Source organism: Terrapene carolina, unplaced genomic scaffold (assembly GCF_002925995.2).
Source record: "Terrapene carolina triunguis isolate 2854851 unplaced genomic scaffold, T_m_triunguis-2.0 Scaffold236, whole genome shotgun sequence".
Lineage (NCBI taxonomy): Eukaryota > Metazoa > Chordata > Testudines > Emydidae > Terrapene > Terrapene triunguis.
In genome coordinates this window covers 1,142,150-1,164,469 of record NW_020664587.1, presented here as the reverse complement: position 1 = coordinate 1,164,469, position 22,320 = coordinate 1,142,150, and the positions used below count along the sequence as shown (strand labels likewise).

At 45.8% G+C, this 22,320-nt stretch overlaps 1 protein-coding gene across 3 annotated transcripts in view; it reads right to left on the bottom strand.

The window, feature by feature from the left end:
• EYA3 (EYA transcriptional coactivator and phosphatase 3) overlaps positions 1-22,320 on the bottom strand; it is a 141,120-nt gene that overhangs the window by 5,626 nt on the left and 113,174 nt on the right. For all 3 annotated transcript variants that reach the window (XM_024201430.3, XM_024201433.3, XM_024201432.3), the window contains 6 exons: positions 19,572-19,661; positions 16,483-16,541; positions 13,785-13,945; positions 5,372-5,486; positions 4,383-4,504; positions 2,886-2,986 (listed from right to left, as the gene is read on the bottom strand). In XM_024201430.3, coding sequence (XP_024057198.1) covers positions 2,886-2,986; positions 4,383-4,504; positions 5,372-5,486; positions 13,785-13,945; positions 16,483-16,541; positions 19,572-19,661 — 648 coding nt within the window. The remainder of the gene's footprint in view (positions 1-2,885; positions 2,987-4,382; positions 4,505-5,371; positions 5,487-13,784; positions 13,946-16,482; positions 16,542-19,571; positions 19,662-22,320) is intronic.

Genomic DNA, 22,320 nt, shown 5'->3' with positions numbered 1-22,320 from the left:
ACGTACAGTGGGTCTAGCCACCATTTGAGGTACTGCAGGACATGGGGTAGGTCCGAGACTTGTTTGGTCATAAGGTGCCGAGATGGGGAATAGACTGTCCTCAGCCAGTGTTGCAGGAGGCTGAGGTGAAGTCTGGCAAGTAGAGCCACATATGTGCACACGGACATAAGGCCAAGGGTCTCAGGAATGTACACAATGTGGTTGTTGGCCTTGTCTGCGGGTCACACACTACAACTGCAGGGACCAGAACTTGTCCTCAGTTTGGCAAAAGCTTTCCTCAAAGGAATTGAGCAGAGTTCCTTTGACCTCTTAACGTTTGTGCCGGTACAAGAGACAACATCTCGTGGTTCACCAGGAGTCCCAAGTGGGAGAATGGAGCGAGGATATGAGCTGCTTTGGTCTCCCCTCAGGATCTGCCTCTGACCAGCCAATTGTCTAGATAAGGGGAGACAGATTCCTTGTTTCCTTAGATGCTTGGCCACCACAGACAGACACTTGGTGAACATTCTTCGCTCCGTAGAGTGTCAAGAGAGCAGAACCCTGTACTGATGATGGTCGGGCCCCACTGCGATGCTCGATACTTCCTGTGGGCTGAGTGGATGGCAATGTGGAAGTATGTATCCTGAAAATCAAGAGCCACAAACCAGTGGAGCTTGGAGCCAATGGAGGCAAATATTACCATCCTGAACCTGAGATGGCATATGTATTTGCTGAGTCTCTTCAGGTCTAGGATAGGTGAAGACCCCCTTTCTTCTTTGGGACAGGGAAATATCAGGTTTAGAAGCCTCTTCCCCTGCACTCCTGAGGTACCTCTTCTATGGCTCCTAGGCAAAGCAACGGGGGCCACTTCTGTTCGTTATAGGCTCTTGTTAAAAGGGTGCCTGAAGAGGGATGGGGCGGGGGTGGGTAGGTATGAGGTAGGGAATGGAACTGGACAGAGTAGCTCTGGGCGATGATCTCCAGCCCCATCTGTCTGTTGTTAGCACAGACCATGCCCAGTGGAATGGGGTGAGGTGGCTTCCAAAGGTCGTGCTCAGTGGACTGGTTATGCAGTTCTTGACTGTCCAATCAAATGTGCTGATGGGTCATCATGGGGCTGAGGAGCAGGAGGGTTGTTGACATGCCTTGTTGTACCTTTGCTGGCCTGGTACTCTGAATGTCTGTGGTAAAACGGGATATGCGGTCTCTGTTGGTGCAATGATTGAGAGCAGTATGCATTTCTAGAGGGTGGGGAGTGTAGTTTCCCAGAAAGCATAGGTCGCATTGGAATCAGTGAATATAGGGTGCTCTCAGTCCATTCACTGAACTGCTCTGAAGCCTCAAAGGGCAAGTTCTGGTAGGTTGCTGGCCAGACCAGTGCCAATGCAAGTGTGCTGGAGGTTAAGTCTGTAGAGACCCTCTGGTTTATTGGTGGCACTGCTCACAGACCTCAGTGGTGACGGGTCTCTGCTAGACTCCAATAGAGAGGCATGTCCTGGGGATTGTGAAGAGGACAACATCTCTTCCATAGGCAGCATTGATAGAAAAGGTGGCACTGGTATCAAGGAGTGTGTGGGTGCTAGTGCGTATGTCTGTGCCGAGTGCGGCTCTGGTGCACTCCCAGTCTGTACTGCCAGTACCAGAATAGACATCAATGGAGGTACTTCTAGTACCTGTACCAGTGGAGTCTGCTGCAGCACAGTGTGCTCCTCTCCACTCATCTTCGTCGCCACATGTGACTTGGTCGGCTTGTCTCCCAATGTCTTCCTGTGATCCTTATTATGGGAGGACACCGAGCTCCTGCCCTGATGGCTAGGGAGACCTCTCTTTAACCCTATTTCCATGTCTGGGCTACCGATGGCTTGGCACTAATGTCCACACTGCTGCCAGTGCTGGCTCTGGCTTTGGTGCTGTTTTGTTTGCACAGGTCTTTGGCATGGCCTGCCTGTTGTGCTGGAAGATGCAGGCTTGATCACTAAAGGGGTCTGAGCTTGGCTCTTCTGCATCCAATGCCACTCTCATAGCTTGCTCCAGAAGACAGAGATTCAGCCTCATATCCCTTGACTTGTGGGTTCCTGCAGGGGAGGATAGGCAAACCGAGTCCTTGCTTGGGATGCGAGGCTCTCCCCAGCAGAACAGGTACCTGCTGTGCCTGTCGTTCAGAGGAATCAGCCCATCGCAGGAGGAGTGGGGCTAGAAGGCAGCATGTTTTGAGTCCGCCATTCGAAGTTCCTGTACAGGGGGGCTGTCTCTATGGGCAGGTTGTACAGGGGATCTGCAAGCAACTGTTAGTTTGACAAGCGCTAAGAACAGAGTAGGCCAATAAAAATAAAGAATGAAGGTGGTTCTGAAGAATTTCAGAAGATCTGAAGGAGTTTTTTGATAAGTTTAGCTGGAGTGAAAGACTAGTGGGTCGGACACCATCTAGGCTGTCTCGCAGCCATGGGTGGTAAGAGGGAATTGAGGGAGGGTTGCGACTGCCTGTCCTTTCTGACCTGGCAGGGGAGCACAAAGAGACACAGGGCACATGCTTGTCCCTGCCAGGTATTGCAATTCAAAAGAATCCCATCTCATGTATGTGAGACGCATGCACACCTACAGTGGATCCTCACCGACGTACACAATGGTGAACACTACAGGAGTGCAATGTGACAGAGTTAATGCTGGTAACGGCACCAAAAGGTGAAGAGGCCAAGAGATCACAGCTACATAGAGGCAAGAGGGGAAGAGCAGGGATGGAGTGCACGTCACAGGAGGATCGGGGAGGAGCTCCACACCACTGGGGAGCAGCCAGGGAAGAAGAGCCAAGCTCCAGAAGCAGAGTCTGTGGAAAAGAAGAGCAGTGGCAGCCCAGCCTCCCAGTTCGCATCAGCCCCACAACCTGGGCTGCAATCCCAGATACTCACCTGTTTAGCTGCTATCTCTTCATCGCGCCCATCTCCGATCACCACGTATGTTACTTTCTTTCCAAATCGTGACACAATCCTCTCAAAACAGCTCTCTTTACCTGCCAAAACACACCCCAATGGTGAATGCTCGTGGGAGCAGCACTATCCACCCCAGCACAGGCCCACCCTGCCTGGCCAAGGACAGACTCTCGTTTGGTTCCTTTCACAAGGCTACCATCTCCTCGGCAAGGACAGAACACCTGCTTTGGACTCTACTGGTACAAGCTGTTCCTATTCACACGAGCAGCTGGAGAGAGCCAGGCATCAGGGATTTCTCATTTGCACAGTGCTCTGATTTCCTATTGCAGGATAGAGAGATGGTCATTTTCAAAGCACACAATACAAATGCTGGCTCCTTCTCTCATGGGGGAGCCCCAGTCCATGTCTTTTTCAAATCCAGTACTGGGCTGTCTAGAAGGATGAGCTCACAGCCACTGCAGACTAGAGGAGTTGGGCACCAGGGAGAGATTTGTCTGTGCCTGCCACTCCCTCCCCAAGGATAGTCTGAAAACACCGAGCAACTATAGATCTAGTTCCTGTGACTAGATGGGCCCATCTGCCATATCCAGGCCATTTGAGGGATGCAAGCCAAGGGGTTCCCCAACAGGACTGCTAGCCAGTTCAGACATCACACAGCAGCTATGCCATTCCTGAGAGGGTGCAGTACACTCCCCCACCCAGCTGGCTCTACTGTCCAGTGCTGAGGAGGGTAAAGTCATGGCCCTACCCTCATACTCTGTCAGGTATCTAGCTCCCAGAGGCATGCCAGCAGGGCCTGTGCTCTCCATGGGATTCTGGCCAGCAGCACCAGGGCCCTCCCTTCTCCTGCACATCCCAACACAGGGCTTGACCAAAACTGGAGATTGAGAGGGACAGTGAGACTCTGCCAATTGAGCAAAGCCTCTTTCAAGTCCCTTTAGCAATGGCTCTCTGTCTGCTGCAGCACTATATGTCAGGTGGCTGCAGACTCTATTTCCTAAAGAGATTTTACTGAAGAGTCTTAAATCTCAAATATCTACTGATAAGAATGTGTTAAAACAATCTGAATACTTCAGGAGCTGTACTGAAGCCATATTCTGTGCTGTCTGTGGAGTGCCCAATGACAAGGATGAGGGCAGAAGTCCTCAATTGGCAGTCTTGGGCAGTGCTGTTCAAACTTAGCAGTGTTACTGGGGACTTGTCTACATTAGGGTTTTTTGCATCTGGGCAGCTACCCGAGTGCCAAACTGGCATGGATGTTCTGCACCAGTGTAAAATGGGGTTTATCCCAGGATAAGCTGTGAAGGTACAAGCCCTGCATTATGCTAGTGCAGTCCATCCACACTGGCCATGTAGCAACAGTGCTAAAATCCCTGACATAGTTGAGCCCTGGCTCTTCCTCTAGAAGTCCCAGCCAGCATTCTCAAACAGGCACCCCTGGCAACAACAAAAAGCTATTTGGAGCAATAACCATACCTATTTTTGTAGCACTATAAATATTTTCAATGGGGAACACTTCTCCCAAGCCGTACAAGAGAACTTTGGCAAGAGCTGGCACCAGCTGTGTCGTCGTGATCAGGACATTCACACAATTTTTTCTAAAGGGTAAAAGAAGAAACAATGAAAAACAGGCATGGCAGAGGGTGCAGGGGCTGGCTCTGGACAGCTGGCTTAGGCAACCATAGCAGGGGCCATGTGCTCTGCTGGACACTGCTGTACTTTTCAAAGCAGATCATGATTTAGCCTCTCTCTTTTTGCCTGCTGAAAAAGTCTCCTTGCTCTCCCCTTCATCCCTCTCTTACATTTAGCGCTTTTTGTACATCCCTCCTCTTCTTTACACTGCATTCAGTGCCTTTAACAGTAGCTGGGCTCTGTCTGTCACTATTGCTTTCTGTTCCAAGTCACTGACATCAGCACTCAAATCAGTTTGAGTCTGAGCTAAGAATACAGCAACAAGGCAATATGCTGTTATGCAGAAGTCCGTCCCTCACTCCCCTGGGGTCGGGGAGGCAGCATCTTTGGCCACTGGGAAAGGAGCACTCAGTTTCAGTTCTGAGCACTTCCAAGACATTAACAAACACCTGCCGAAGCCAGGCCCAGCCTACAAACAGAGGGCTGCTGTATCCCAGGTCTCTGAGAGGGAAGGAAACACAAAGTGGGAGGGAACAGAGAGAGCCCAGGGGATCCAAACGCTGCTAAGGAATAGGTAGCTAGAGAAAGCGGTGCATGGGTACTGCAACCATTAGCTGCAACCTTTTGCTCTGCTTTTCGGCACTGGTGTGTTGCCGTAATGCTGGGCAAGCAGCAAGGTAAGAAGATCACTATGCCTGAGCACCCTGCCCCTCCACAAGTTCTGCTGAGTTACTCTCTGTTCTGATAGAGGCATGGGCACTGCAGCGGGGCCTGGGCAGCTGGTCACGGACAGTTACTGTTGGAGTGACACATACTTGGCCCCATTTCCATACCTGGACTGTATGAGAAGTAGGGATTTTAATGCAGTTCCCAGCCAGGAATCCGTTAATACTTCTATATCAGCCCGTAGTCTCTGCAAAGCTTCCCTCTTCTGTGGGCTGAGGAGGCCTATAGGAGGTGCAGACAAACAAAAAGCTCCTTAGAAAACCATATTTCCCCAAGTAGAAGTATTGTCCAATGCAGAGAACTGCCCCATTCGGACCTCAAGGTAACAGCAGTGCTTTCTGGTCTGACTGGCTGGAAAAGGAATGTTAGAAGGGTTGTTTCAAACCTGGCTGTGAGATTAGGAAAACAACAGCTGGTAAATCAGTTTCCATGCACACAGGTGACATGGCTGGGAAGTCAGGATTGTAATTGGTGTTTGAATTCTAAGGAGTGTGGGGAAGAGGAAACAGGGCAGGCATTTCATGATACTTTGACATGATTGTGTAAAACTAGCTCTTAGAATACTGACAGTACAATCTGTTCCATTTTGTTCCATTCCAAAGTGCACTGAGTGAAGGACAAGGAGCTAGGTAGGAACTCCTGGGTTGTATTCCCAGTCCTGACACTGACTTACTGTGTGGCCTTGGGCAAGTCTATAACCTCTATGTATCTGAACTTCCCCATCTGTAAGAAAGGAAAAATGCTGACCTAACATCCTCGACATTGGGGCAGAGATATCTGTGCAGCACACTGAAGCAGTAAAGCACTATATTTATAGATTCATAAGACCTGAAGGGGCAATTCTGATCATCCCGTCTGACCTCCTGCATAGCACAGGCCAGAGAATTCCATCCAGTAAATCCTGTACCAAGCCCAGAATGTATGTTTGAGAGCTAGAGTACAGATCTTTTCGAAAGAGACTTCCAACTTTAGTTAAAAGACGTAAATACAAGGGTTAGTAGTGCTGTCACCAGTACATTTGCACATCCCACTACCGCTCCTGGGTTAGTGTGGGCAATACAGAGTTTTGGGGTTGTTAGGAGAACACTTTTTGTGGGAAGAAGGGAAGAGAAGAAACTGGATAAGGAATTCAAAGAATTCTGCCAACAAATTTTAATAAAAAGACGCACCAGACTGTGGGCCCAGCAGTCTGAACAGTGCACACAGCGCACATTTCAGGAAAACTCGCTGCAGTTAAGGATGAATCCAGTGAACCTAGGGAGACGTAGGCAGCGTGATAACGTGCAACATTTCACACTCCTCACCAGCTAACATTGTGCCAATTCACCTCAGTCCTGACCTCCAGCAACTCTAGTCCAGCACCATACCAACACAAGCTAAGCCTGGCTAATGCAAACAAGGCCTAACAAGCTGCAACTCCAGTCGTGGGATTCTCTATCTCACATCACAGACCAGTCTCATTCTGCACTCTGTACTGCTGAACAACCTTTCGAACATCTCCCTTTTTCACATGGGAAACAAATTAAGGTTTGTGAAAATAAATGTTGAATGTAGAATGATTTATTTCAAGCTATTTAAGGTGAGCAATATGCAGCTATTTGTACAAAAGCAGCTCCAATGGGACATTTTACATTTAATGGAAAGATTATAACTGCTAAAGGCACTGGAGGCTGATCAAGGCGACTTACATAACTAGCAAATCGCATCAGATTGCCTTTCAGTTCTGGCCTTTCAGTTCAGTTCAGAGTCTCAATGCGTGGATGAGACGATGGTGTAGAGAGGAGGGGTTTAGATTTATTAAGAACTGGAGAAACTTTTGGGATGGGGGAGCCTATACAGGAGGGATGGGCTCCACCTAAACCAAAGTGGAACCAGACTGCTGGCACTAAACATTAAAAAGGTTGCAGAGCAGTTTTTAAACTAAGAGATGGGGGAAAGCCGATTGCTGCAGAGGAACAAGTGGATCGGACAGAGACTTCTCTTAGAGGAGAGTCTATTGATAGATTTCAGAGTAGCAGCCGTGTTAGTCTGTATCCCTCACTCTCACAGATCTTGGGAGACAGACCTGTCCTCGCTTACAGACAACCCCCCAACCTGAAGCAAATACTCACCAGCAACCACACATCACTGAACAAAAACACTGACCCAGGAACCTATCCTTGCAACAAAGCCCGATGCCAACTCTGTCCACATATCTATTCAAGTGACATCATCATAGGACCTAATCACATCAGCCATACCATCAGGGGCTCGTTCACCTGCACATCTACTAATGTGATATGTGCCAGCAATGCCCCCTGCCATGTACATTGGCCAAACCGGACAGTCTCTACGCAAAAGAATTAATGGATACAAATCTGACATCAGGAATCATAACACTCAAAAACCAGTAGGAGAACACTTTAACCTGTCTGGTCATTCAATGACAGACCTGTGGGTGGCAATTTTGCAACAGAAAAGCTTCAAAAACAGACTCCAGCGAGAAACTGCTGAGCTGGAATTGATATGCAAACTAGATACAACCAACTTAGGCTTGAATGGGGACTGGGAATGGCTGAGCCATTACAAACATTGAATCTATCTCCCCTTGTAAGTATTCTCACACTTCTTATCAAACTGTCTGTACTGGGCTATCTTGATTATCACTTCAAAAGTTTTTTTTCTCTTACTTAATTGGCCTCTCAGAGTTGGTAAGACAACTCCCACCTTTTCATGCTCTCTGTATGTGTATATATATATCTCCTCAATATATGTTCCATTCTATGCATCCGAAGAAGTGGGCTGTAGCCCACGAAAGCTTATGCTCAAATAAATTTGTTAGTCTCTAAGGTGCCACAAGTACTCCTGTTCTTTCTATTGATAGAGATTCTCTAGGTTTTAGTCAGAAGGAGAGGATGGAAGAGGATAAAGTAGGGGCCAGATCAGACAAGAAACATTCGCATAAAAAAGAATCCGACACATCAGAAAAGGGCAGACAAATAAACAGTGACGAGTTTTTAAAGTGCTTGTACACAAATGCTAGAAGTCTAAATAATAAGATGGGTGAGCTAGAGTGCCTCGTGTTAAAGGAGGATATTGATATAATAGGCATCATAGAAACCTGGTGGAGTGAGGACAATCAATGGGACACAATCATCCGGGGTACACAATATATTGGAAGTACAGAACAGGTCATGCGGTGGGCAGGGGAGTGGCACTATATGTGAAAGAAAATGTGAAATCAAATGAAGTAAAAATCTTAAGTGAATCCATATGTTCCATAGAATCTCTATGGATAGTAACTTCATGCTCTAATAAGAATATAACATTAGGGATCTATTATCGACCACCTGACCAGGACAGTGATAGTGACAATGAAATGCTAAGGGAGATTAGAGAGGCTATCAAAATAAAGAACTCAATAATAGTGTGGGATTTCAATTATCCCCATATTGACTGGGAACATGTCACCTCAGGACAAAATGCAGAGACAAAATTTGTCTATACTTTAAATGACTGCTTCTTGGAGCAGCTGGTACAGGAACCCACAAGGGGAGAGGCAATTCTCGATTTAGTCCTGAGTGGAGCACAGGATCTGGTCCAAGAGGTAACGCTTGGAAATAGAGACCATAATATAATAACAACTTTAACATTCCTGTGGTGGGAAGAACACCTCAACAGCCCAACACTGTGGCATTTAACTTCAGAAAGGGGAACTATGCAAAAATGAGGGTGTTAGTTAAAAGATACAGTGGCTAGAGTGAAATCCCTGCAAGCTGCATGGACACTCTTCAAAGACACCATAATAGAGGCCCAACTTAAATATATACCCCAAAATAAAAAACACAGTAAAAGAACTAAAAAAGAGCCACCGTGGCTTAACAGCCATGTAGAAGAAGCAGTGGGAGATAAAAAGGCATCTTTTAAAAAGTGGAAGTCAAATCCTAGTGAGGTAAATAGAAAGGAGCATAAACACTGCCAAATTAAGTGTAAAAATGTAATAAGAAAAGCCAAAAAGGAGTTTGAAGAACAGGTAGCCAAAAACTCAAAAGGTAATAACAAAATGTTTTTTAAGTACATCAGAAGCTGGAAGCCTGCTAAACAACCAGTGGGGCCCCTGGACGATCGACATACAAAAGGAGCACTTAAAGACGATAAAGTCATTGCGGAGAAACTAAATGAATCCTTTGCTTCAGTCTTCACGGCTGAGGATGTTAGGGAGATTCCCAAACCTGAGCCGGCTTTTGTAGGTGACAAATCTGAGGAATTGTCAGATATTTAGGTGTCACTAGAGGAGGTTTTGGAATTAATTGATAAACTTAACAGTAGCAAGTCACCGGGACCAGATGGTATTCACCCAAGAGTTCTGAAAGAACTCAAATGTGAAATTGCAGAACTACTAACTATGGATTGTAACCTGTCCTTTAAATCAGCTTCTGTACTTCCACGACTGGAAGATAGCTAATGTAAAGCCAATATTTAAAAAGGTCCCTAGAGGTGATCCCGGCAATTACAGACTGGTAAGTCTAACGTCAGTACCGGTCAAATTAGTTGAAACAATCGTAAAGAATAAAATTGTCAGACCCGCAGAAGAACATAAATTGTTGGGCAAAAGTCAACATGGTTTCTATAAAGGGAAATCATGTCTTACTAATCTATTAGAGTTCTTTGAAGGGGTCAACAAACATGTGGACAAGGGGGATCCAGTGGACATAGTGTACTTAGATTTCCAGAAAGCCTTTGACAAGGTCCCTCACCAAAGGCTCTTACGTAAATTAGGTTGTCATGGGATAAGAGGGAAGATCCTTTCAATGATTGAGAACTGGTTAAAAGACAGTAGGGGCATTGCCAGCAGATCGAGGGACGTGATCATTCCCCTCTATTTGACACTGGTGAGGCCTCATCTGGAGTACTGTATCCAGTTTTGGGCCCCACACTACAAGAAGGATGTGGAAAAATTGGAAAGAGTCCAGCGAAGGGCAACAAAAATGATTAGGGGGCTGGAGCACATGATTTATGAGGAGAGGCTGAGGGAACTGGGATTATTTAGTCTGCAGAAGAGAAGAATGAGGGGGGGATTTGATAGCTGCTTTCAACTACCTGAAAGGGGGTTCCAAAGAGGATGGATCTAGACTGTTCTCAGTGGTACCAGATGACAGAACAAGGAGTAATGGTCTCAAGTTGCAGTGGGGGAGATTTAGGTTGGATATTAGGAAAAACTTTTTCACTAGGAGGGTGGTGAAGCACTGGAATGGGTTACCTAGGGAGGTGGTGGAATCTCCTTCCTTAGAGGTTTTTAAGGTCAGGCTTGACAAAGCCCTGGCTGGGATGATTTAGTTGGGAATTGGTCCTGCTTTGAGCAGGGGGTTGGACTAGATGAGCTCCTGAGGTCCCTTCCAAACCTGATATTCTATTCTATGATTCTATGACAGGGAACAAAGAGTAGGAATAAATGGTAAATTTTTAGAATGGAGAGGAGTAACTAATGGTGTTCCCCAAGGGTCAGTGCTAGGACCAATCCTATTCAACTTATTCATAAATGATCTGGAGAAAGGGGTAAACAGTGAGGTGGCAAAGTTTGCAGATGATACTAAACTGCTCAAGATAGTTAAGACCAAAGCAGACTGTGAAGAACTTCAAAAAGATCTCACAAAACTAAGTGATTGGGCAACAAAATGGCAAATGAAATTTAATGTGGATAAATGTAAAGTAATGCACATTGGGAAAAATAACCCCAACTATACATGCAATATGATGGGGGCGAATTTAGCTACAACTAATCAGGAAAAAAAGATCTTGGAGTCATCGTGGATAGTTCTCTGAAGACGTCCACGCAGTGTGCAGCGGCAGTCAAAAAAGCAAACAGGATATTAGGAATCATTAAAAAGGGGATAGAGAATAAGACAGAGAATATCTTATTGCCCGTATATAAATCCATGGTACGCCCACATCTTGAATACTGCGTACAGATGTAGTCTCCTCATCTCAAAAAAAATATACTGGCATTAGAAAAGGTTCAGAGAAGGGCAACTAAAATGATTAGGGGTTTGGAACAGGTCCCATATGAGGAGAGATTAAAGAGGCTAGGACTTTTCAGCTTGGAAAAGAGGAGACTAAGGGAGGATATGATAAAGGTATATAAAATCATGAGTGATGTGGAGAAAGTGAATAAGGAAAAGTTATTTACTTGTTTCCATAATATAAGAACTAGGGGCCACCAAATGAAATTAATGGGTAGCAGGTTTAAAACAAATAAAAGGAAACTCTTCTTCACACAGCACACAGGAACTCCTTGCCTGAGGAGGTTGTGAAGGCTAGGACTATAACAGGGTTTTAAAAGAGAAATGGATAAATTCATGGAGGTTAAGTCATAGAATCATAGAATATCAGGGTTGGAAGGGACCTCAGGAGGTCATCTAGTCCAACCCCCTGCTCAAAGCAGGACCAATTCCCAACTAAATCATCCCAGCCAGGGCTTTGTCAAGCCGGGCCTTAAAAACCTCCAAGGAAGGAGACTCCACCACCTCCCTAGGTAACGCAGTCCAGTGCTTCACCACCCTCCTAGTGAAATAGTGTTTCCTAATATCCAACCTAGACCTCCCCCACTGCAACTTGAGACCATTGATCCTTGTTCTGTCATCTGTCACCACTGAGAACAGCCGAGCTCCATCCTCTTGGGAACCCCCCTTCAACTAGTTGAAGGTTGCTATCAAATCCCCCCTCATTCTTCTCTTCTGGAGACTAAACAATCCCAGTTCCCTCAGCCTCTCCTCATAAGTCATGCGCTCCAGACCCCTAATCATTTTTGTTGCCCTCCGCTGGACTCTTTCCAATTTTTCCACATCCTTCTTGTAGTGTGAGGCCCAAAACTGGACACAGTACTCCAGATGAGGCCTCACCAATGTCGAATAAAGGGGAACGATCACGTCCCTCGATCTGCTGGCAATGCCCCTACTTATACAGCCCAAAATGCCGTTAGCCTTCTTGGCAACAAGAGCACACTGTTGACTCATATCCAGCTTCTCGTCCACTGTGACCCCTAGGTCCTTTTCTGCAGAACTGCTACCTAGCCAGTCGGTCCCTAGTCTGTAGCAGTGCATGGGATTCTTCCGTCCTAAGTGCAGGACTCTGCACTTGTCCTTGTTGAACCTCATCAGGTTTCTTTTGGCCCAATCCTCTAATTTGACTAGGTCCCTCTGTATCCGATCCCTACCTTCTAGTGTATCTACCACGCCTCCTAGTTTAGTGTCATCGGCAAACTTGCTGAGAGTGCAGTCCACACCATCCTCCAGATCATTAATAAACAAAATCGGCCCCAGGACCGACCCTTGGGGCACTCCGCTTGAAACTGGCTGCCAACTAGACATGGAGCCATTGATCACTACTCGTTGAGCCCGACGATCTAGCCAGCTTTCTATCCACCTTATAGTCACTTAATCCAGCCCATCCTTGTTTAACTTGCTGACAAGAATACTGTGGGAGACTGTATCAAAAGCTTTGCTAAAGTCAAGGAATAACACATCCACTGCTTTCCCCTCATCCACAGAGCCAGTTATCTCATCATAGAAGGCAATTAGGTTAGTCAGGCACGACTTCCCCTTGGTGAATCCATGCTGACTGTTCCTGATCACTTTCCTCTCCTCTAAGTGTTTCATAATTGATTCCTTGAGGACTTGCTCCATGATTTTTCCAGGGACTGAGGTGAGGCTGACTGGCCTGTAGTTCCCCGGATCCTCCTTCTTCCCTTTTTTAAAGATGGGCACTACATTAGCCTTTTTCCAGTCATCCGGGACCTCCCCCGGTCGCCATGAGTTTTCAAAAATAATGGCTAATGGCTCTGCAATCTCATCTGCCAACTCCTTTAGCACCCTCGGATGCAGCGCATCCGGCCCCATGGACTTGTGCACATCCAGTTTTTCTAAATAGTCCCGAACCACTTCTTTCTCCACAGAGGGCTGGTCACCTTCTCCCCATATTGTGCTGCCCAGTGCAGCAGTCTGGGAGCTAACCTTGTTTGTGAAGACAAAGGCAAAGTCCATTAATGGCTTTTAGCCAGGATGGCTAAGGAATGGTGTCCCTAGCCTCTGTTTGTCAGAGGGTGGAGATGGACAGTAGGAGAGAGATCACTTGATCATTACCTGTTAGGTTCACTCCCTCTGGGGCACCTGGCATTGGCCACTGTCGGAAGACAGGATACTGGGCTAGATGTACCTTTGGTCTGACCCAGTACGGCCGTTCTTATGTTCTTATGGCCAATGCATTTTCAACACATGAAAATGATGAAACATGTCACCGGAGGAGTGGCCATGTCCCTGAAGCTAAGAAATGGAAACAATGAAGGGTCTGGGCTCTCCCAAAGGGTGGATCCCATATGCTGCCTTAGGGGGTCGTGCCTTTGCTAATGCCCAAGCACCCGGACAAGTAAAAGTTACTGAATGTGGAACAGCTTCTAGCAAGAACCCTGCTTTATGCATGATGCTCAAACTCCACTCTGTGGTCAAGGTTCCAGCACCTGTGCACACACATGTGGCCTGCACTCACCTCCAACGTTGCTTTTGTGCTTGTCATAGATCTCTCGTACTCTGCGGTAGCGGAAAGCCAGTTTTCTCATCCAGTCCACTCCTCCCTGCGCCCCCACGGTGGAGCTGTTATTTGCGTTGCTTCCTGAGCCACTGAAGCCATCCGTGGAGAAACTGTAGTTACTAGAGCAGAAAAACAAACCTGTTACACAAGCTACAGCAGCAGGTTGGCTGACACCCTCCTAACTGGTGGTGTTCTAGTTTCACTCTCTGCCCATGGCTGATCAAGCCTCTGGGACCACCAGTCCTTCCCCCCATTGCAGGCAGGACCTCTCTACACATAACAGGCCTGTTCCTCAGCACCAGTGAAGATGGGGACTCTGTGCGCTCACTGGGCAATTTACTTCAATGCTCAACTGGTCTCACTACTGCACCTGAATCGTTGCATTCGAAGTGTGAGATTATTCCTCTTGCACTCCCTCAACTACAGAAACCGTCTTCTCCTCCCTCAGCTAACACCTCACAGTTATATAGCATTATATTCCCCTTTCATCACCTCTCCTCCAGGCCACAGTAATCAAATGTAATCACTCTCTTTTCATAGGTCTCATCTTCTCTCATTGGCATCATCCTTCTCAACCCTCAACTGAGGAGACAGGAAGCACTCCACGCAGCGTCCCCAGCACAGTCTCAACAGGTCAAGAGGTCTTTGCTTTACTGGAAATGCCTCTCTCTACTCACACATAATGGCACTTGTTTCTGCACTAAGGCTTTCTAAATAAGTCACTTTCCCTTTTTCACTGCTGAGCTCGAACTGCCACATTTCCTGGCTTCGAGACACTAGATTTTTTTTTTAAGTGAAAAGTTCTAATAAATTTGTTTAAATTCACAGATATGTATCTAGAACCTAAACTATATAAAAGCTACCTCTGAGAATCCCTCCTGGTTTAGGGCATCTCACTAACCTCACTTTGCACTTCAGATCATATTGTATTGAGATGCACAAGCCAGAGACTGCCTGTAGGAGCCCATTAGCTACCTCCCTCATTTGGTGGTTCCCCATTAAGATCTTGCTGCCTCTCAGCCAATGTGTTCCAGTTTTCTTTGCAGTTGCTTTCTGACTTCCTGCTTTCATTGGCTTCTGTACAAAAAGGTTTCACTGAAATCTAGTTAAGTTACATTTACTGTGTTACCTGTCTCCCTCAGGCCAGCAGATTTGTCAAGTGCAGTCTAGGTTTACTGAGCCCATGCTGCTTACTACCCAGAATTCTTTCCTCTAGGTATTTAGACAATTTTTTCATAATTCAGTCCAAGATTGTCTGGTACTGTATTACACTCAGACTAATGTGTCAGTAGTTCTCCCATTAAATAGACTGGAACCGAATCTGCCTTTTCAATTGTCAGGTGATAGGATACAATTTCCAAGGTAAGGACATGCCATTATAAATGCTGTCAGTGGTATTCTCTAGCCTGTTTAATGACACTTCACACCTTGTTTGCTATTTTGCACCGAGTCGATGCATTCACAAACATGACCACAACCATAGCCTGGTCTCTTTTTCTGAAGGGTTAATTTGGAAGCCAAAGTAGTTCAAATTATTCCTTTCAACGTGCTTTTCCCTGAACTTGTCAATACCGGAGTTCATCTGCAAGCATGTTGCTCAGTCACCTAGTTGTGTTAGGTTCCTCTGAAGTTCCTTGCAGTCTTCTGTGACCGTTTTAACTTAATTATATTGGTGTCACTTATTTAATGGTCCAACTGTAGTTATATCTCAGACCGACACCTGTGTGTTACAAGAGCCCAGATCACAAAAAGCCTCTCCTCTTGTGTGCTCTACACCCTTTGTGTAAGGGGTCAAGAGGCTGCTTTGCTAAACCCTATCCCAGCTGACCAGTTTCCATGTGAGTAGCTGAAATTTTAGAAATTTGTCTTTGGTTTCTCTCAGCACTGTGCACTTGCTCTCACTATCCTAATCTGGGTAAACTGGGAGAGGGGGGAAAACACTTTCTGAACCCTCTATGGCTGCTTCATCTCTTTGTGGACAGTTTCTTTGGTGTAAATTCAATCAAGCCAATTTGCAAAGACCATCATATATGGAGGTGCAGCAGCCAGTCCAAAACCTGACTGCAAAATGGTCTGGCGAGAGCAGAGCTGCCTGTATGGGAGGAGATTCAGGCCTAGCAAGTGTGAAGGACACCCCTGCCAGGGAGAAGAAATGAGATGCCAAGGACCACCGCCACCTCCCCTCCCCCAAGGAGAAGCACAGATACCACCCAGACAGCTGCACCCATCTTGTCTCCTCAATACTGTTCTAATATTGCTTTACTTTGAATCAAGGTGTAGAGTTGGCCCAGGGAAAGTGGGAAGCTTAGATTGGAAGATGGCCGCTCTATGATAAACTGTGAGAACCACAAACAAGGGAGTAAGCTGTGCTGGCCAAAATGATCTAGAAGGCCTTTCTAGCTTGTGTCAACCATTCACCCTAGGTCACAGCTGCACGGTGTCATGTCAAAGACTCTGGCAGGACTTTCAGAGGGCAAGATCTCAGACTTTGAGCCTGTTTCAACCACCAGATAGTACAACTGAGCACACAAGTGGTTATGCTGGATTGTTTGGCTAAGAAGCTTCCCCTTCCCCCACAGCCTTTCTTGTAGTAAATCTCTCAAACAGAGAAGCACTAAACCAGGTGCTCACTCCACACACATCTTGAATATATCACCTTAAGTCTTGTCCATTGTCATCTGATGCAACATCTTCTACGTGCACCTGGTCACACTCCTGTTGAAGACAAAAGACCCACAGATTGCTGTAGCTGAGGAATGCACTGATAGAACAGAAATTGGCTGGTTGTATATGTACAAATCTTAGATTACCCAACAGGATTAGCAAACTGGTTTAGATGAAATCTTCCATCCTGTCTCCCAAAACAAACCTTTCTGAGGTTCAAAGAACTTCAGTTCTCTTTGCCTCTCACATGTCAGATTTCACTCCTCAGCACCTCTGCACTTGCAGGTTCTGGCCAAGACTGGAACTTAAAGTACCAGAAATGTCTGGACAGAGTTTGCTCCCATGACATTTCAATTCAGGTTTGCGACTCAAAGGTTCAGAACATTTGAACAAATAATTGAAATTGTCGGAGTTTACCCTGACTGAACTTCTGATGCTCATTTAGAGTGACAAAGTGAGTGAGGTGGACCAACTGTGAGCCCCACACAGCATGTCTATGCTGCTGTTAGAAACCCACAACTGGCTCATGCCAGCTGACTCAGGCTCACGGGGTTTGGGTTGTCGGGCTGTTTACTGCAGTGTAGACTTCTGGGCTTGGGCTGGAGCATAGGCTCTAGGACCCTGCGAGGTGGGAGGCTCCTAGAGCTTGGGCTGCAGCCAGAGCCTGGAAGTCTACACTGCAATTAAACTGTCACACAGTCCCAGCCCAAGCCAGCTGGCACAGGTGTCTAGCTGCAGTGTAGACATACCCACAGAGCTCTTCTTTAGGTCTGGGGGAGGTACTCCGAGCATCATAGCTAAATGCAAGGTGGAACAGATTGTTTAGCATAAGTAGTTAGTACATATTGTAAGGGACAATTCAAGGTAGAGTGGCCCGTTACACCTCTGCAGTCATAGGACACATAGAAGGGGTTAGTGGGTTACAGATTGTTATAAGCAGCCATAAATCCAGCATCTCTGTTCAGTCTGAACAGTTTCAGCCAAAAAAAGCAACCCCAAACCTGAAAACAAATTTTGAAAATTTAAAAATACATCAAATTGACATTGTTTCAAATCAACATGTCAAATAAAATGTTGGTTCGAATTGACATTCAAAACATTTGTTTGAGCCAAATGAATTTTTTTCTTGTTTTTCGTTTCGTTGAGAAAAACAGAGAAAAATCAGTTTTGGTTTGAAACTAACCTTTTTATTTTGTTTTTATGATGTTTCTGTTTGGACACCAAACAAACAAATCAGTCATTGGCTCGGTCTAGTTAAAACACTGGTGGCTGCCTGGAGCCTAGTCTAAACTACTGATCCCAACATCGCTCTGCCCATTTGAGCTGAACCAGTGGTCGCAAACATGAGGAACTGGAGGAAAGAGCCTAGTACAGACACCACCAAAGGACCTGGGGAAACTTTGAATATAGTGCAGGACACAAACCTAAGTGCAGAGCTCGCATTGTTGTTGATGGGAATTGGGACCCACGGACCCCTTGGTGCCAACTGGCAGAGGGCACAGAGAGAGCAGGGGTTTTACAGGGATCCCCTGGATCAGAGATCTGCATAATAGTTCACCAAAGGGTGGCATGTGAGATCTCTGCCAAGAGCCAGTAGTCTACTATGATTCTTAATAATCATAGTGAAATGTGTGTACAGATAATATTTAAGGCATTATGTATCTATACTAAAAATTATGTTCTTAAAGTCTTGAAGTTAAGGCAGGTCACCAGGATGTGAAAGAGCTGCGACATGCTCCTTTCTCCTTTCCGGCAGGAGGTAACAGATATCTACCTACCTGTCTGGCCATTTGAATATTGTAGGTGAATTGCTGATTGTATTTAAGATACATTTTTTTTGTAATACTTTTGTTCTGAGTAAATACTTTGCTTTATGAAGGCTGGCTAGTCAATTGCCTCAGAGACAGTAGAGCTGCAGGTGCTGATCTAAATTCAGACATGCTGGGACAACCACAGTGAACTGCAGGAGAAATTGCAGCTGAAATCCCCAGTCTAGAGGGAGAAACTCACAGGACTCTGCCCTGAGAAATGTCTCAGACCTCTACCCATCAGTTAAGTGGGATGCCAGCAAAGAGTCTACAAAAGAGTCAGAAGTGCAGTAACGTCGGAAATTGTGACAGGTGGCAATAGGGAGATTATAGTCAATTCAAAATCCTCACTTCAATGCCTTTAATTAGCCCGAAGTGCATTTCCTACAGTAGTAACATCATAGAACATGTTTACACTTGTATCAAATTCAGGTTAATGCAGCCAAGATTAAGCAATCTCTTATAAATGTCAAGGCAAAATCATTTACGTAGCTCCTTCTACCTTGGAACACTGAGTTGCCAACAAGAGAGACTGTATTTTGGGCTTTACCATCTCAGACCATCCAGACTGCACTGTGCGGAGGAGACCTGATAAGCATCATGAGCTGGAATGGTGACATAACTTGACTGCTTTCTTTGTAAAGCTCAAAGCTGAACAGGGCCAGCAGAAAATTAACAAAAAATTACGTTTTTGAAAACACTAATGAAATATTTTTAGTTTTTCTAATATTTGCATTTTTAAAAGCAATTGTGGAGTACACTGAGATGCTCACACATGTAATAGCTCATGGTTCCTGATCTAAACCCAGCAGCTATAGTGTTATCTTTTAAAAATAGAACTGTATACTCAGGGGCAATGTAGACTAGAATTTATAGTAAGGGACTAGACGTCAGTAAGATCTGATTTCTATTCCCAACCATTTATTTGCAGAATCTGAAGTACTTCCACACCTCCTTGGGTAAGCCATATTTATTATATATAATATTTTAATTTATAATGAATGATTATGATTGGCTGAGTAAAGCGAGGCCTTACACACCTCAACAGCATTTCTGTATTTGTCAATTACAGCAAGCTGATTGACAGAGTACATTCCATTTTGTATGATCATGGCTCACACATCAGCTTTGTTCCTGTACAGCTTTAGTTCTGGTAGATGCTATTAGATTTTCATATTAAGTTCTGCTTCACACTTGTGTTTGTCATTAGAAATAGTATTCTCATCAGGAAGTTTCTGATGTTTAGGTTCCTGAACAAACAACTGGCACATACCTCTAAGTCATTGAAAAATAAGTGTGTGTCGGCCACTTCAAAAATCATCTCCTCCATTGTCAGACCTGAACCAATCACTAGAGTTGGGTCCTGGAAAACAAGACAGGAAAAGAAAATTTTGCCCTGGTTCTGTACTAAAATAGAGATAAACCTCTTGCCAATGAAGTTTCACAGGATTCCCACTGGATCCCAAGGCTAGAATGTGCTGGCATGGGTTTTTTTTTTTTTTCCATACCATTCAATTGTATGGATTGTAATATTCCAAAAATATTGTGGGCACTTGAAGAAAAGCCAGATTCTAGTAAAGTATCAAAGCAAAACAAATCAAACTCCAGTGCTCTGCAGTTTGGACAGATATACTTCCAGCAGCAAAACAGAAAAATTATTTGTGATTGTTCAGTATGTTTCAGAGAGGCTCTATTTATCTTCACTCTATATTGGAAACTCACTGATTCATACTAATGACAGGGACATGCTTTGTTAATTACTGGAGTTAGCAAGAAAGTGACCACACAATAAAAAAGCAAGCTTAATGTGCTTTGCTCATTTATTTTGAAAATTATATAGCAGCTGTAATACTGACATATTTTTAAAATGTAAAACAAATCAAATATTTTTATTTTTAGTGTACATTTAAGCACTTAAAATATTTGACAAATGAAACCTCCAAATGATTAAAGTTATTATATGATCTCAGCACAAAGGGGCTGAAATTACACAGTGCATGATCCTTAATTTCTGCTAGCATCTGCACTTCAAAAATACATCAATTCATAGCCTTGTACTTAATTAAAATGAATGTGTTTGCAGTCTTCACCTCCTAGCTCTGTAGGTACTTGATCTAGTATTCTCTTCTTTGAAGTGGTTATCCTTTTGTTCAAATAAAAGGGGAGGTTACTTACCTGTAACTGGCAGTTCTTCAAGATGCGTGGTCCCTATCTGTATTCCTCTGAGGGTTATGCGCATGTGCCATGTGCCCAGAGCCGGAGCTTTTCAAAATAGTAGTGTCCATCAGTCTGTGCATGTGCCTCTGCATTGCCTCGTGGTTTCGCCTGAGGCGACAAAGGGCAGAGCGGACCAACTGCGTCTCCAGTTCCTTCTCCACCGCAGAGGGGAAAGAGGGTGGGATTGGAATACAGATAGGAACCACACATCTCAAAGAAAAAACGGTTACTTACTTCTCGTAACTGTTGTTCTTCGAGATGTGTTGCTCATATCCATGCCAATAGGTGTGTGAGCATGCCGCGTGCATGATCGCCGGAAAGCTTTTCCCCTAGCGGTACCTGTCGGGTCAGTTATGGAGACCCCTAGAGTCGTGCCTTTGTGGCGGTGTATATATGTCCCTGCCGACCCGCTGCCTGCTCAGTTCCTTCTTGCCAGAATACTCCGACAGTGGGGAGGCGGGTGGGATTTGGAATGGACATGAGCAACACATCTCGAAGAACAACAGTTACGAGAGGTAAGTAACCATTTTTTTCCTTCTTCGAGTGATTGCTCATGTGCATTCCAATAGGCGACTTCCAAGCAGTTACCCCAGGGGAGGGGTCGGAGTTCACGTAATCACCGAGTGTAGGATGCCCTACCAACCCAGCATCATCCCTCGACTGCTGGGTGATGGCATAGTGGGAAGTGAAGGTGTGAACTGAAGACCAAGTTGCCACCTTGCAGATGTCCTGGATAGGGACCTGCGCCAGAAAAGCTGCGGACACCACCTGCGCTCTGGTAGAGTGCGCCGTAATCGGAGGGGCTGGAACTTTAGCCAGGTCATAGCAAGTCCTGATACAGGACGTGATCCATGATGAGATGTGCTTGGACGAGATCGGGAGTCCCCTCATTCTTTCTGCGATAGCAATAAAGAGTTGCAGTGACTTAAGAAACGGCTTTGTGCGTTCAATGTAACATGTTAAGGCACATCTAACGTCCAAGGAATGGAACATGTGCTCCCTGTTAGTGGCATGGGGTTTAGGAAAGAACACAGGTAAGAATATATCCTGGTTCACATGAAACTGGTAGACAACCTTAGGCAGGAACGCAGGGTGGGGGGCGTAGCTGCACCTTGTCTTTATAAAATACTGTATAAGGCGGTTCAGAGGTCAGTGCCCTGAGTTCGGATACCCTTCCAGCGGAAGTTATAGCCACCAGAAAAGCCACCTTCCGGGAAAGGGAGGAAAGAGGGCAGGTAGCCAGGGGCTCAAAGGGGGGCCCCATGAGCGAGGACAGGACCAGGTTGAGGCCCAGGGGGGAACAGGCTGACATACTGGAGGATAATGTCTGTCCAGGCCCTTAAGAAACCTGCCCACCATGGGGTTACCGAACACTGACCCACCCGCCGTTCCCGGGTGAAAGGCCGAAATGGCCGCAAGGTGTACCCGCAGGGATGATATTGCTTACCCCTGGTGTTTGAGATATAAAAGATAGTCCAAAATAAGGAGAATTGGGGCTGATTGTGGCTCAGTTTCCCTTTGTCGAGACCAAATGGAGAAACGCTTCCACTTAGCAGGTAAATGGCTCATGTGGAGGGTTTCCTACTTCCCAACAGGACCTCCCTCACTGAGTATGAGCACTGAAGCTCAAGAGGATTCAGCCATGGAGTTTCCACACCATGAGGTGGAGGGACTCCAGGTTGGGGTGCCATAGACAGCCGTGGTCCTGCGTGATTAGGGTCGGAGAGAGAGGGAGCGCTACTGGTCCGTCCACTGAGAGGTTCAGTAACAAGGTGAACCAGTGCTGGCGAGGCCACGCTGGCACT